Source organism: Lampetra planeri, chromosome 3 (assembly GCF_965212315.1).
Source record: "Lampetra planeri chromosome 3, kcLamPlan1.2.h2, whole genome shotgun sequence".
Classification (NCBI taxonomy): domain Eukaryota; kingdom Metazoa; phylum Chordata; class Hyperoartia; order Petromyzontiformes; family Petromyzontidae; genus Lampetra; species Lampetra planeri.
In genome coordinates this window covers 7716853-7732878 of record NC_136109.1, presented here as the reverse complement: position 1 = coordinate 7732878, position 16026 = coordinate 7716853, and the positions used below count along the sequence as shown (strand labels likewise).

The 16026-nt window shown below is 45.3% G+C and overlaps 1 protein-coding gene across 4 annotated transcripts; it reads left to right on the top strand.

Annotated features, from left to right (window-relative positions):
• Positions 1–3495: 3495 nt before the first annotated feature.
• On the top strand, positions 3496–15040 carry NDUFS8 (NADH:ubiquinone oxidoreductase core subunit S8). Of its 4 annotated transcripts, none has more exons than XM_078620184.1 (7): positions 3496–3557; positions 4915–4966; positions 5831–5893; positions 7282–7371; positions 8577–8749; positions 12475–12603; positions 14202–15040. In XM_078620184.1, exons 2-7 carry the CDS (start codon positions 4927–4929, stop codon positions 14331–14333), a joined length of 627 nt encoding a protein of 208 aa, XP_078476310.1. In that variant the 5' UTR covers positions 3496–3557; positions 4915–4926; the 3' UTR covers positions 14334–15040. The 4 variants fall into 4 exon arrangements, with proteins under 4 accessions (XP_078476310.1, XP_078476319.1, XP_078476315.1 ...); XM_078620193.1 differs by having other exon boundaries at positions 3544–3764; XM_078620189.1 differs by having other exon boundaries at positions 3554–3616.
• Positions 15041–16026: the final 986 nt, after the last annotated feature.

The window sequence follows — 16026 nt, the reverse complement described above, 5'->3', positions numbered from 1 at the left end:
TCTTACTGATGACAATACTATATTCTATCATTAAAAATAAGATAAAAAAAATTTAAACAATCATTTTTACGGCTCCACACTCAACTCACGTTGGCTGTAAATCACCACGGTCCCTTACGTCACGACAAGCCTCGGGGAGCCACGCCGAGGGGTGGGGGATGTGGAAAGAGGGGAGGGGCGATGGGGGAAGGGGGCAGGGGGAGGGGCAGCTCGGACAGTACATTTCATTAAAGAGTGTTTAAAAAAAAAGTATTTTAAAATGTTTTATGATTTACATGAGGTGGGTTAGAATCAACGCTACAGGCACTAGAGGCGCCAAATTTACAATATTTTATTGACATTAAACTGCGACCCTCAACAGGGGCAAACCATAATGTACCTGTGTAAAACAATAATTTGGTGGTGCTGCTGCGTTGACATTGGTGCACAACCACGATTTACAAAATTCGTCACACTGCCTTAAAACATCGGTGATTCTTGAAATAGACCTTCTAGATAGCAGGCCAGAGAGATAGAGTTCATAATGATCATACTCTCTGGTTCTTTCGGTAAAGTCACGTAGGTATAAAATAAAATAAATCACGACGTTTTGGGCGCGTCATCAGGAGGGAAAGCATGGTCTGCTGCTGAGGCAAACTGTTTTAAAAGGTTTGAAATGGGTGTAGCTCAAGGTGTCATAAAGAAGTGGGCGGGGCTAGTGATGTTAATGTGAGAAATTAGCATGTTACTGGAAGATCGGAGAGCGGCCTCTTCGACGAGGGCACGGAAGTGGCTATGTTAATGTGAGAGATTAGCATGATGTTAATGTGAGAAATTAGAGGGCACGGAAGTGGCTATGTTAATGTGAGGGATTAGCATGATGTTAATGTGAGAAATTAGAGGGCACGGAAGTGGCTATGTTAATGTGAGAGATTAGCATGTTACTGGTAGTAACCTCCTGGTTACACCAGCCCACAGGGGATTATTCTGTCCGTCCGTCGTGCATCCAAAAATGGGAGGGGTGGGGCTGGGTGGAGAGGGGCTGGGTGGGGAGGGAGGGGCTGGGTGGGGAGGGTGGGGCTGGGTGGGGAGGGGAGGGTGGGGAGGGGCTGGGTGGGGAGGGGCAGGGTGGGGAGGGTGGGGCTGGTTGGGGGGTGGGAGGGGTGGGGCTGGGTGGGGAGGGGCTGGTCACCCCGTGGTGCCCTTATAAAACTCAACGTTTAACCTACTCACGCCGGCTTGTGCCCGCCCTCACAGTCAGGCATATTTGCGGAATACACCACGCCGCCGTTGACCCTGGCCATTGACCGAGCAACCCAACGTACCTACCAGCTCCCTCCGCAGGAATGCGTTAATGTAAGATCGAAGAGTGGCCTCTACGAGGCAAGAGCATCAACGCAAGAGAACCACCACAACAGTGGCCATGCCAGTGAGACACACAGGCCATAACACAGTAGGAACCAACAATACATCGAGGTCTAAGGGTGCAGAAGTGGCCATGTTAGTGAGACCCCAGCCCGTTAATGCAAAGGCATCCCACAGGGCAATGCAACTCAGAGAGTCGGAGATAACAGCCAAACGGCAGGAAGGTTGGAAGCATCAAAGCGAGTTATGACTTTACCTGGTTAAGTCCTGCATTTGGTTTTTATTTTAAGATGTCTTCAGCCAGTTAATTCGATTTACTGATGAGTATTTATTATACGTGTGGGAGGTAAGCTGTAGCACCCGGAGAAACCCTGCGTGCTTCGTGGTGGGGGTTTGAGGGGGCAACGCTCTATCCCCGTACAGATGGAAACAGATGGCGATCTGTGCACTTGCTGTGCACTGCCTTCTCCTGGTGAGCCCAGGGTATGGCTCCTCGACAGCCACAGAAAAGGGATGTTCACTATATTTGTGTGATCCGCCAACGACCTCCACGGTAATGTATCTCATCCCCGTCTCAAAGAGGCTATGAAACCGGCCACCTGAGCTTGATTCCCGCTCACCGCCACCAACACCGGTGACGATTATACCGGTCCTGGGCCTCCCCTAGGTCGACTCGGCCTCAATCAACATCCCGGTAGGTGCCGATAAAATAAGTAATTAAAATAAAACTATTTAAACTTTTATTTTATTTTATAAGGTAAGGCCCACTGAGCTATGTAGCAGGAGGCAAATACTCTGAGTAAAGCACACTTTACATATTCTTAGGTTTTGTCGGTAAAGTCACGTAGGTACAAAATTAAAATTAATAAAAGCAAAATAAAAATAAAATAAAAATCACGACGTTTCGGAGGCAACACAAGCTTCCGACTTCAGGTGGAACCGTCACAGCACGATTGCTGTATCAAGTAAGAGAAACTCTTACTTGATACAGCTAGTCACAAAAGTTTCAAATCAGATTAACACTACCTTCACTCAAAACTGCTCTCGAGGAGTTGTACACCCATAGCTGCCACTGCTATTCAGTGGCCTAAAATAAAATGTTTTCACTCCGGATGACTGCTGCAAAGTATGATTTTTTTTATTTAGTGTACTGATTATTAAAGGTGCATTGAAAAATGTTGATACTCCTACTGATGCTCCTGCTGTTGTGGAGTGACTCATGCAGCCAGCTATGGCTGCAGGGTTTGGTGGTGCATGTTGTTTATGTCGTTTATCATGATCACAGTTACATTGCTTTTATGGCTTTATTTTGGTGATTTTGAAAAGTTTTTTTGGTTTGGCCATGTTTGCTTGTTGTAGTACGGAGTTAGAATGATGGCTTTAATCTAAGTTGTCTTGTGGTTGTTGTTGTTTGACTTGCATCCCACTGGGATTTTTGCACACAGCATTGGTGTACGGTGCTTTTTCTGCAATATTTTGCTGTCTTTTCTTGGATTTTCTGTTTGCACTTAGTTACATATTCACTTTAAGATGTTTTCTTGTCCATGTTTTTGTTTGTTGCGGTTGCACCCGATTCAAGAGCCGAATGGCTCACAGGGCTATACCTAATAAATGAACTTTAACACTTTACATTACCAGGCTACACCAGAATAGGATAATTGGTTTTTTACCCTTCTATCTGGCAACAAAACTGACACCTTTTTTACAAGGAGTCATGTTTGCATCGACCACATGGGTTGGACCCATGTGAGACTAGGCTCTAAGGAAAGCTGTCTCGGGTGTGGACCAATAAACTTCAAGGACAGTGCATACATTATCAGAGTTATGTTTTTTGTTTGCATTATGGCTGCAGGTATTGTGGTCTATGCAAACATGACTCCTTGTAAAAAAGGTGTCAGTTTTGTTGCCAGATAGAAGGGTAAAAAAACAATTATCATAATTTTTACTGGCAAATGAGGTACCAATGGTACCCCAGAATCGCTCCACCCTGAACCTGCACCATCACTTCTGCACCGGAATTGGTGCAAGTGATTCCTCACGCCGATTCACTACTGCACCGGATTCGGCGCGAGCGATTCTCCACGCCGATTAATTTCTGCACCGGAATCAGCAACGAGCGATTCTCCACACCGATTCCCTTCTGCATCAGAATCGGTGCCGCCTGCTGCCGCTCCCACAATGCACCGCGGCGCGAGTCCAGGGCGAAGTGGAAGGTGAGAAAGATGGCGTCGCCGTTGCTATCACCGCCAGGGCGACCAACATCTTTCCTGGGGTGACGGTGTGGGGGGGGTTTAAATGTCTCGCGAAGACATCGGAAGGGGCTATCCAGAGGGGTTTTACTTCGAAAGCGTCGCGATGTCGTTTCTCAAACCGCCGCTCAAAAAAAATAACGAAGCGCTCCCGGCGCGAGGCCTAAATAGGTAGGCCTCGCGCGACGCCTTCGGTGTTTCCTGAAAGCTTTGGCCGCCCGAGGCGCGAGGCGACCCCGGGAACTTGGGTCTTGGGACAGGCGCGCGGGGGGGGGGAGGCGCTAAAGTTTAAGTGCGCTGTGGCTTAAGTTGACCTCTTTTTAAAACAACGTGTTCTGCGCCTTCAGTGTCACGAGGCACGAGCGGGAGCGGTGATTGTCACGCGTTGGGTTCTTCTGCTCCGGTCTTGATCGAAGTCTCTTTGGTTTCAAGGGCAGCGATTGTTGCCAACAAAACCTCGGGAGGGTCACCAGGTGTCGCTAGAACTGTTCAGTCGTTGAAATGTCACTCCGGTAGGCAGTCTTGGGACGATTTAACAACTATATACAGGTAGTTCCCGACTTACGCCGCCGTTGACCCTGGCCATTGACCGAGCAACCCAACGTTCCTACCAGCTCGCTCCGCAGGAATGTGTTTTGCTGCGAGAGGGAGATATGTCTTTATTTAGAAAGGGGTGGTAAATGTATAATGTACGTAGATATGCAGTCCAGCCCTTTTGTCGGTCGACGGCTAGATGAGTGCCTCTAACCCACGCGACAAGTCGTTGTGAGAGCTATTTGACCATATTTCACGACACTGGCCAATGAGCGTCGAGGAAAGGTGACATCGAAGAACAGTGCTGTTCCTCTGATGAAGACGGTTGTCCCGCTGACCCATAGTAGCAGTCGATTACACCTGTTTTATGCACGGTGGTCGCCTATCGAAAACAATATCCCGGCTCAGTTTTCCTTAGCTTCTGCTAACTGATGAGATATTACACCATTCTGAGTTATTTAGTCGTAAGTCGAGATGTAGTAGAAAGTATAATGATGACAACATGCAAATAAAGATACCCATTGAATGCCCAGGACTAGTTTAGATATGGATAGAAAGACCCACAACTTTTTCAGGAAAATCCCGTGAAATTGGATACTTGACGAAAACCATACGTGAGTGGCATGTGGGTGGAAACCATAGTACCCAGAGAAAATGTGCAGATTTGCACAGATATACTCACGAATCCATTGATTTACTGCCATCTCATGGTGATGGGAGTACTCTTAACCACAGTACACCCCAGTCGTGTATTAAAACTTGCAATGGATGTGCGTGCGTGTGTCAGAAGTGTACAGGCATGGCTACACTGCGTCTGGTGTGTGCCATCTCCAAGGCTGGTAGGTTCCACCAAAGCGCAATCCACCTAGGATTTGAAGAACTACTTAATTTATTGGTATCTCAAAATGCTGGATTGTCATTCTACCATCTTGAAATCCTATCGTAGACCCGTCTGTGAGTGTCGTCAAGAAACCCCATCGGAGGCAAGTCTGTCAGTCTATTTTCAAGAAACCTCGTCATAGGCTGTCAGGCAAATATGTGAATATCGCTTCAGAGACCAGTCTACCAGTTGAGTGTCAAAGATCCCATCGGAGATTAGTTTGTTTTATTGAGACCGATGTTAGAGGCCAATATGTCAAGTATTGTCTATAGACCGCATAAAATGATGCATCAATTTGTTTTCTGTAGATCCCATATTAAAACCAGTGTATCAGTACAGTCTGTTTTCCTATAACGCGTGTTTTCATAACGTTAATTATGTACACGAGCAGATTGAAAAAAGTCTCATTGCCCTGAATCGGAATTGTTTTGATAATGGTATTAAATTCGACTTGTTTACTCTAAAGATGGTCTTCAATTCCATTGTCTACCCCTCTATTTAAGGAACGAAACAGGAGGATTTCTCCACAAATGTAGCTGTCGCCTGAGGAAGATAGTTGTAATTACTTGCGAAATGTTGTACTCAGATTTAAAATGTTGTGGCTTTTCTCTCCAACACACCGCTGTACTAGTAACGAATTGGCATGTTCTGTTTACGTGACAAACCTTCCTAATTGGCTGTGTCGGGTGGTGGCGGGTTTAACGACATATTTACGCGATCTAACCCAAAAAACCTCTTATGGATCCATTGTCTTGTTAACTAATGTGAGTGGCCCTACAGTAATTTAGTAAAGAGTGATGATGGTTGGTTTCTCTTATTGCAGCAAGGCCGCTCCCTGGAATCCTCGTCAGACCTCTAAGCCTGTCGGCAACAGCACACTCCTACAGTAAGTGTGTGAGCATGTGCGTTTGTGTGTGTTTTTGCATTTAGTGTGTGGGGAGAGGTGGTGCAGTGGTTTGCACACTCAGCTATGAACCCAGCGACTTGAGAATGATTCCTGGCTGCAGCTAACATCAGTAGCGAGTTAAATCTAAACTGGTGCTGGGCATCACCTATGTAGAATCAGCCTTAAATAAGTACCTCACACAATTGCTAAGTGAACCTCACACGATTTGATCTTGTACATCTGTGTTACCTGCCAGTGGTATTTGAATGGTGTATGACTTGAATTTTAGATCGCCTCGAATCTATTTTCTACTCCGTGTTGGCAATGTTACGATTCATATTTTATGAATGCCTTTTATTTCACCAAGGTCTTCTCTGGATCATTCTAGTAAAAAACACCTTAATGCTGAGAAATCAATCAAATCAATACTTTGAATGGTGTGTAAACATCAGGATTTTCAGTTTTGCGTGCTGTGTGCGTACAGGAAAGTAGTCCACTTTCACCACATGCGTTCCTAGTTAAAAAATAACGAATATGTGAAACATTACATCGATAAGGAAATGTTCCCTAATACATCGGCAGCGTACATGCGAAATGACGCATAATGCGGCATTTCATGGCGCGGGATTCCCGTACACACTATGTATGTTGAACTTTTTTTGCACCGTACTTAGCCAACCGTGCTAATCGAAGGACAACAAACTAAACACAAAAAGCAGCTCTAACAGCACTTGCTCCAGCAGTTTTTGTAGGTTATACAGCAGATATTTGCACTTACCCCAACACCATATGTATTCATAATAAAGTTTTTGGGTGAGATCGCGTTATTTCTAAATTTGTCATAACCCTCCACCACCCGACACGGCCAATTGGCAAAAAAGTGTCACGTTGACAAAGGACAAATAGTTCACTACTTTAGCTCACCGGTGTGTTGAAGAGTGAATCCACAGCATTTACAATATTTTTTAGTACGACGTTTTGCTGGTAATTACATCCAGCATCGTCGGGCAATTCGCCAGAAAGCCTGCGTGTTAAACTGACCATATGTATGTTATACAGGAGATATTTGATATTTGTGTGCGAGTGTGTATGCACATGCGTGTGTGGAGTTCGGTGGTTGGTAGACTGCGAGACAAATTGGTAACTTGGGTTACGTTGTTGGTAGTGATTAACCTAAGTGGCACATGATATCGTAATCTTTACTGGCATTCCACTCGGCCATCCTTAGGTTGACTCGGCCTGAAATAAACATATGGGAGCAGCGTGTAAACTTTTTCATACTGGGAAACGAACGCTGCCTGGTGTGTCGCTCATTAACACTAACACCATATGGTTGATGATGCTAAATGTTAATGCTTTTTTATGTTCTTGTGCGCATGTGTGTGCAGAATATGTGAACGCCCTTGATGAGAACATGGACTTGAAGGCTGTGACTGACAGGGCAGCACAGACGCTGATGTGGACAGAGCTGTTCCGAGGTTTATACCCCATGTACACACGCGCACACAACACCCGCATATACATCTTCACATGTACAGCCACATATGTACACACGTGTGTGCATGCACAGTTCTTTGTCAAACCACTGGGTGAGGTGTGAGTCTCCCCACAGCATACTGGCCGTAGTGGTTATTTAACCATACTTGACCACGCTGGTCAGTGTGTGTATGCATACATGTGTGTTTTTACACTTTTGTATGTGGTTGTGTGTTCTCGTGCATATGTGCATATTTATCTAATGTGATTCCCGTATACACTGGGTAGATTGGTAAACAGTCTGGAATCTTTTCAGCTATGGGCTCAGCTTTAGTCAGCGTGGCAGTCAGCACTCAGTGACACAATCATGATACTGGTAGGAACCACCTGGTTACACCAGCCCACAGGGGATTATTGTGTCCGTCCGTCGTGCATCCAAACATGGGAGGGGTGGGGCTGGGTGGAGAGGGTGGGGAGGGGCTGGGTGGGGAGGGTGGGGAGGGGCTCAGTGGGGAGGGTGGGGAGGGGCTGGGTGGGGAGGGTGGGGCTGGGTGGGGAGTAGGAGGGGTGGGGAGGGGCTGGTCACCCCGTGGTGCCCTTATAAAAATCAACGTTTAACCTACTCACGCCGGCTTGTGCCCGCCCTCACAGTCGGGCATATTTGCGGAATACACCATGCCGCCGTTGACCCTGGCCATTGACCTAGCAACCCAACGTTACTACCAGCTCCCTACGGCAGGAATGTGTAAATGGTTGTTTCTTTAAATCTGCTGAAAAGTGCTTGAAGAAGCATGGAAAGTTGCATGTTCGGGGTTGCGCTCTGATACAGAAAGAGGAATGCATGGATATACCTAAGTTAGGGACATGGTATATTGGCTGTCAAGTTAATGGGCTCGGGCAGGAAATTTTGCGCAAATGGACGATCGTTCGGACTAATGACGGAGTAGCAGCCACCGCCTTTACGAAGTGATGAAATCAGCTCAGGTGCAGGTGCATCGTCCAGGAGTGGATAGCCCACAGCCGATGATGATGATGATGATCATACCATTGTTTTCCAATAACCCTTTCTCATTCAGTGAATTTCCATGGTATGTTGGTGATCCAATTGAAATAATAGAATAATTCCTAATGAGTTTTAGTTATATTTTACCCACCGAGTTTGCATACCTCTGTGTCTGTGTGTGTGTGTTTGTGTACAAACATACAGGGCTGGCCATGACCCTAAGCTACCTGTTCCGCGAACCGGCCACCATCAACTACCCGTTTGAGAAGGGCCCCCTGAGCCCACGCTTCCGAGGGGAGCACGCCCTGCGACGATACCCATCCGGCGAGGAGCGGTGCATCGCGTGCAAGCTTTGTGAGGCCGTGTGCCCCGCGCAGGTGCCCCCCAACGCAATGATCGCAATGCATATGGAGTGACTGCGAGCGGTGCTTTGTGTACTGGACTTCGTGTTGAGTGGCACAAAAACAACGCATTCGGTGACGGGAGAGATTGTATAATGGTTTTACCCTTAAAAGGCAATGTTTATATTAGCAAAGCTTGTGCGTTTGCATGTTCACCAAAAGTACGTGTGGTTAATGCGATCTTGATAACCTTGCAAAAGGTTTCTATTTGGTGTTCGAACATCTTAACACCTATATTCTTGGTTCTTTCGGTAAAGTCACATAGAAGGGAAATAAAAAAATATATAAAACAATAAAAATTCTCACGACGTTTCGACTGCAACACAAGCAATCATCAGTTGTGAAATCCACAGCAATAAAATTTGATAAAAGTGGCGGTTTTTCCCTTCGACACCAAAAGAACCAAGAATATGAATCCCTTATTATTTGTTTCTTTCGGTTAAGTCACGTCTAAAGATAAAATAATAAATTAAATTAAATAATAGAATCCGACGTTTCGATTGCAACACAAGCAATCATCATCAGGTATAATGAAATAGCGACATAAAATCTAACCAGAAAACTATTGACAGACATATTAGCAGACAGATATCACCCAGATACATAGCGAGAGCAACACAGGTAACAGAGAGGGGTGATCGTCTCTGTGTGGTGGCCTTAAATAGACAGAGGGGGGGGCGGAGGCAGAGAGAGGGAGGAGGGTTAGAGAAAAAATTAGCATATCAATGAGTGGTCAACAGACGTGGTGCTGCGAATGCGATGGCACGGCAAGCAAGCCTGAAAATCAGGAGAAGGACACACTAAAATTAAATAACCTAGTAAAATATCGAAATGTAATGTAATACAACACAGAGGGTCGGTCAACACACAATTAACGCATAGCCTGGTTGATTACGTATTTCAAAGATTGCTAAGTTAGAATTTAAGTGTGAACAATCTAAAGAGAGGACACAGGCAGAGAAAACAAGTCGCCAGAGAGAGAGAAAAAAGATAAGCTTAAAACTTCCCCGTAGAAGTGGTTCAATCTTAATTTTAGAACTTTCGTGACTGCAGGAATTATTATTTGTTTCTTTCGGTTAAGTCACGTCTAAAGATAAAATAATAAATTAAATTAAATAATAGAATACGACGTTTCGATTGCAACACAAGCAATCATCATCAGGTATAATGAAATAGCGACATAAAATCTAACCAGAAAACTATAGACAGACATATTAGCAGACAGATATCACCCAGATACATAGCGAGAGCAACACAGGTAACAGAGAGGGGTGATCGTCTCTGTGTGGTGGCCTTAAATAGACAGAGGGGGGGGCGGAGGCAGAGAGAGGGAGGAGGGTTAGAGAAAAAATTAGCATATCAATGAGTGGTCAACAGACGTGGTGCTGCGAATGCGATGGCACGGCAAGCAAGCCTGAAAATCAGGAGAAGGACACAACACAGAGACGATCACCCCTCTCTGTTACCTGTGTTGCTCTCGCTATGTATCTGGGTGATATCTGTCTGCTAATATGTCTGTCTATAGTTTTCTGGTTAGATTTTATGTCGCTATTTCATTATACCTGATGATGATTGCTTGTGTTGCAATCGAAACGTCGTATTCTATTATTTAATTTAATTTATTATTTTATCTTTAGACGTGACTTAACCGAAAGAAACAAATAATAATTCCTGCAGTCACGAAAGTTCTAAAATTAAGATTGAACCACTTCTACGGGGAAGTTTTAAGCTTATCTTTTTTCTCTCTCTCTGGCGACTTGTTTTCTCTGCCTGTGTCCTCTCTTTAGATTGTTCACACTTAAATTCTAACTTAGCAATCTTTGAAATACGTAATCAACCAGGCTATGCGTTAATTGTGTGTTGACCGACCCTCTGTGTTGTATTACATTACATTTCGATATTTTACTAGGTTATTTAATTTTAGTGTGTCCTTCTCCTGATTTTCAGGCTTGCTTGCCGTGCCATCGCATTCGCAGCACCACGTCTGTTGACCACTCATTGATATGCTAATTTTTTCTCTAACCCTCCTCCCTCTCTCTGCCTCCGCCCCCCCCTCTGTCTATTTAAGGCCACCACACAGAGACGATCACCCCTCTTTGTTACCTGTGTTGCTCCCGCTATGTATCTGGGTGATATCTGTCTGCTAATATGTCTGTCTATAGTTTTCTGGTTAGATTTTATGTCGCTATTTCATTATACCTGATGATGATTGCTTGTGTTGCAATCGAAACGTCGTATTCTATTATTTAATTTAATTTATTATTTTATCTTTAGACGTGACTTAACCGAAAGAAACAAATAATAATTCCTGCAGTCACGAAAGTTCTAAAATTAATATGAATCCCTGCAGTCACGAAAGCTTTAAATCTTAACACCTGTTTTATTGCCAGAATGGGTAAACACCTATTCTCATTTTTTCATACTTTAAAACTGGCAAAAAAGGTCCCATTTTGTAGCTGCTCACCCAAAGCTATAAATGCTATTTTTCGTTGTAAAGCTTTTGTGACTGCAGGGATTCATATCCTTGGTTCTTTTGGTAAAGTCACGTAGAAGGGAAATAATACAATTATAAAAATAAATACCGAAAGAACCAAGAATATAAATGCTCTGTTAGTGCATTATCATTGCACTTTTCGCCTTTAGGCATTCTCTGTTTTGACACTGATGAGACTTGGCCCTAAAGAAAGCTGTCTCTGGTGTAGGACAATCAGTTTCAAAGACAATGCATTTATTCTCGATTTGAAGTTTTCGTGACTGCAAGGATCCATACTCTTTGGTTCTTTCGGTAAAGTCATGTAGGTGAAAAAATAAAAATTAATAATAAAATTTAAATAAAAATCATTTCTACATTTTAATTTTTTTTCACCTACGTGACTTTACCGAAAGAACCAAAGAGTATGAATGCATATATTGTCAGAGCATGTGTTGTTTGCATGCTCACCACAAGTACGTGTGGTTAATGCGAGCTTGGTTCCTTGACCCTGACGCCTGCTGTATATTTGGAGCTTGCGTGCCTCTCTCCCCGTGGTCGCGTGGATTTTTCTCCGGGTCCTCCGGTTTTCCCCTCCACGTTTTAGAATCAACGCGCGAGTATCGAGTGTGTGGACGCTACAAATTTCCACGTGATAAGCCACTTCGTTGAGCTATCATTTGTGGCCAGGTCTGTTCTTAAAAGCTGTGAAAGCACACAGTGTGGGCCTTACTTGATATAACAAAAAAAAAGTTTAAATAAAAATAATTAGTGGTTTATGTGTATAACTCACCTATAGCCCGTCCAAATCTGAAACATTCAAGCGAAAAGCAGACCACGACGTGATATATTCATTGCATCCATTCGTGTGCAATTTGTAAGACCGCGGTGACACAGACTTATTTCATTTGAAGGTTATATTCCCTTGTTCATCATGACGTCCTTTTTACTTTGATGTCTCAACGGCGTTACGGAGATGGTGTGACGTGAGGGTTCTGCCTTTGTAGTGAGGGTTGTGAGTTGACGCTGAGGAGTGGGGGCCTCCCTCCCCCCCCCCATGTGGAGTGATGTCACCAGCTCATGATTATTAATGAGGGGAGGGGGTCCATGTGAAGGACCCGTCCTGATCATGATTATGAATGAGGGGGGCTGGTCGACGTGGAGTGACGTCACGCGCGTTACACACAGACATTCGTGGCTCACATTAGCGATGTGTGTGTGCGTTTGTCAGGCGATCACCATTGAGGCGGAGGCACGCGCGGATGGGAGCCGCAGAACGACGCGTTATGACATCGACATGACCAAGTGCATCTACTGCGGCTTCTGCCAAGAGGCGTGCCCCGTCGACGCCATTGTGGAGGTGTCACACAAACACACGTGCACAAAGATAAAGATCCCCCGTATAAGCTTAACACACTGTTGGGGCAAGTGCTGTAAGCGAGCACCTGTCAAGGTCGGCAGGGCAACACGAGGCGGTGGTGGGTGGCCAGCACCACGCCACGCTTGCTTTGTCTCCCGAGTGGCGATGTTTACACATCGCACCAGGTATTCATTTAAGGCTGAGTCGACCTAGGGCGGCCCAGGACAGGTTCAGATAATCGTCACCGGTGTTGGCTGTGAGCGGGAATCAAACTGGGATCGCCAGGTTGGTAGCGCAGGGCGCTAATCGTTCCACTACTGCTCGCCACATACACCTACGTGTACGCACATGTAAAGGCAAACAGCCCCCCTCCCCCGTCCCTATCGCCGTACAGATGGTTGGGGTAAGTGTTGGTAGCGAGCGCCTATGAAGGCCAACAGCGTACAACGGGGTGGTGTGGGCCAGTATGGCCGTCTTGCATTCCCAGTGCTGATGTTTACACGATGCACCAGGTCCTCATTCATAAGTTGAGCCAACGTCAGGGAAGCTCAATATTGGTAAGATATTTTCCGCTGATGTTAAACATGGCTGGCAATCAAACTCGGATCACACAGCGCGGTGTGTGACGTGCTTTGCCCACCACTCCCCACAATATGTGTAGGCAAAAGCATGTTCAATGATGACAAAGATCCCCCCGTATAGTATTAACTGTCATCAAGCAACCTCTGTAGGCCAGCACTGCACACCGTGCGGTTGTTTCCATACCACACCAGGTACTCATTTAAGGCCGTCTAAGTGATGGCTAGGATAAGTTCAGATATTTGGCACCGATGTTGACCGCGAGTGGGTTATCGAGCACACGTTGCTAGGTTCGCCATGCATCAATCCACTAATGCACCACTCCCCCACCTCTACGTTTTGGCACTCGCATAGTCTCATCAACGCACGCAAATATACACCTGCACCTGAACACACAGTACACACGGAATGCGTGTAACGCGTGTATGTTTGTCCTTGTTGTGTGCGTGCGCATGCACAACTGTGCGTGTGTGTGTGTGTCCTGGAATGTTTGTTCAGGCACACGTGCTTATATTTGTGTACGGTACTTCTACGCACAATTTGATCATTTATAGCATCGCAAAAGGGGCAAATTATTGCATGCCTACTGTTTGTGTGTATATATACTTTGTGTGTTTTTAAGTCGAGGAGCATAAACTGTCACACAAACTGGATCATCCTTGCAGCGGCTTTTGGTGAACCGTCGAACAAAAACGGTCACTGCATCGCACGCTTTGTGATTCGCTGTTTGAGGCCGTCTGGAATTCTCTTCCGATATTAGCAAGCAACTGGAGCTGTGCACTTTTAAATCTCGATTGAAAACTAATGAAGAGGTGCTTTTTTGTTCTTTTCCCGCACCTGATTAGCACGGTTGTTTATGTATGGTGCGAAAGAAGTTCAACATACGTACGTTCGTGTGTGAGTCCTGGTGTCTCTGTAATTGCTTCTGTGTACTTGTTTGTGCCAACGTAGCAACACCAGTGTGCTTGTCTGCGCGTGCGTGCTTGCGTGTAATCGCGCGCTCCTTTCTGTCCCTTCAGGGCCCCAACTTCGAATACTCGACGGAGACGCACGAGGAGCTCCTGTACAACAAGGAGAAGCTGCTGAACAACGGCGACAAATGGGAAGCGGAGATTGCAAGCAACCTGCAGGCGGACTTCCTCTACCGCTGACACGGCGATGAAGCGATGCGCGATGGCGACGCGACACACGCACGACGGCACCGACACAATTCACCGCTTAGCACGGCAAAGGCAGGTTAGCAGAGGGTCAACAAAACTCGTCCCAACAATCAGAAGGTCGCAAGTTCATTCTGCTCAGGGGGAGCAACGCTGCTTCCCTGTTCTCATTGCGCGAAACTAAGGTTGAACTGAGGTTGTCCCAGGGAGAGGCTGGTCGAATTGGTCACCAACAAGGCAATGTGTGATCTACATCGTCGGTCATGGCTGCCGACAACCGATGAGAGGGGGACGCCCCAGAGCTCGTTTGATCAGTACGAGTTTTAAAATTGGAATTTTATGCAAATACAAAGGATGTTCGCAGGGTGGGTACAAGTTACAGCAATAAGACACCAATCTATATTGCCTTCCTGATGACCTGTCTGTGGTTACATAAGTTAATTTACTCAGCGATAGACACGTACGCACATCGCACACGGCACGACACGGTTGACACGATTCACAACTCAATATGCCAACAGCACAGGACACAAGTTGCTTGTGTTTGAGGTGATGAGTCTACCGAAAGCTTGTTCTAGCGCAATTATTATTTACAACTGAAATGTACAGTGATGATGAATATATATCGGAGTGATAATGTTGCTTTTGCATTGTCAACCGTCCTAGGATGAACATGCAGCCTTTGTTCACTGAACCCTCAATTGTGTCCTGTTGTCATTTGTGCGTGAATTTTCCTTTTAACATTTTGCACAATTACATTCCAGCTGTGCGCTTTAGGTCATGGAGATCTTAAGAGAGTGTAGGAGAGGGTTGGTGGGTCGTGTAGATTTGTGTAGACTGGAGGCAATCGTTAGTGGATTTTGTATAATCGTAGAGATGTGTACAAATTAAAGGCAAGGATGGATCGTGGAGATGTGTGAAACTCCCAGACCTACGAGGCTGCGAGGTGTGTTACACGAGTCCGTCTCTCCATCTTTGGGCATGGTCCCTTCGTATGCACAGTGGGAATTCTCCGAGTGCTTTGGACTCCTCCCGTAGGCCAAATAATGATGCCAGATCTTCTTTCGAAAAACATCTTTCACTCATAAAGGCATTCAGGCGAGTGGGAACGGAAAAAGTAACTTGACGTGTACAACTTGACATCCTTTGGATGAACTCAAGAAGCGTACGAATGTTCCCGTCCTTGGAAAATATGAAAATGTGAAACTACATTCACGTGTTTATTCTAGATTTGAAGCTTTCGTGACTGCAAGGATTCATACTATTAGGTTTTTTCGGTAAAGTCACGTAGGGGAAAATAAATAAGTAATAAAAATCAAAGTAATATAAATAATAGAAATAAAATAATAAACCACGACGTTTCGGAGGCAACACAAGTCTCCGTCATCAGGTGGGACCGTCACAGCTAAATTTACTGTATCAAGTGAGTAAATTTAGCTGTGACGGTCCCACCTGATGACGGAGACTTGTGTTGCCTCCGAAACGTCGTGATTTATAATAAAATTTCTATTATATTGAATATTTATTTTTACCTACGTGACTTATCGAAAACACCTAAGAGTACATTCACGTGGGTGGCGAGGAGGAGGTGCCATACCCTGAGATTATTCTGGCAACAGTACCAATGCCTCCACAAGTCAACGTTCAATGGTTTACAACATCAAGTGTATGATTTGCAATCAACATT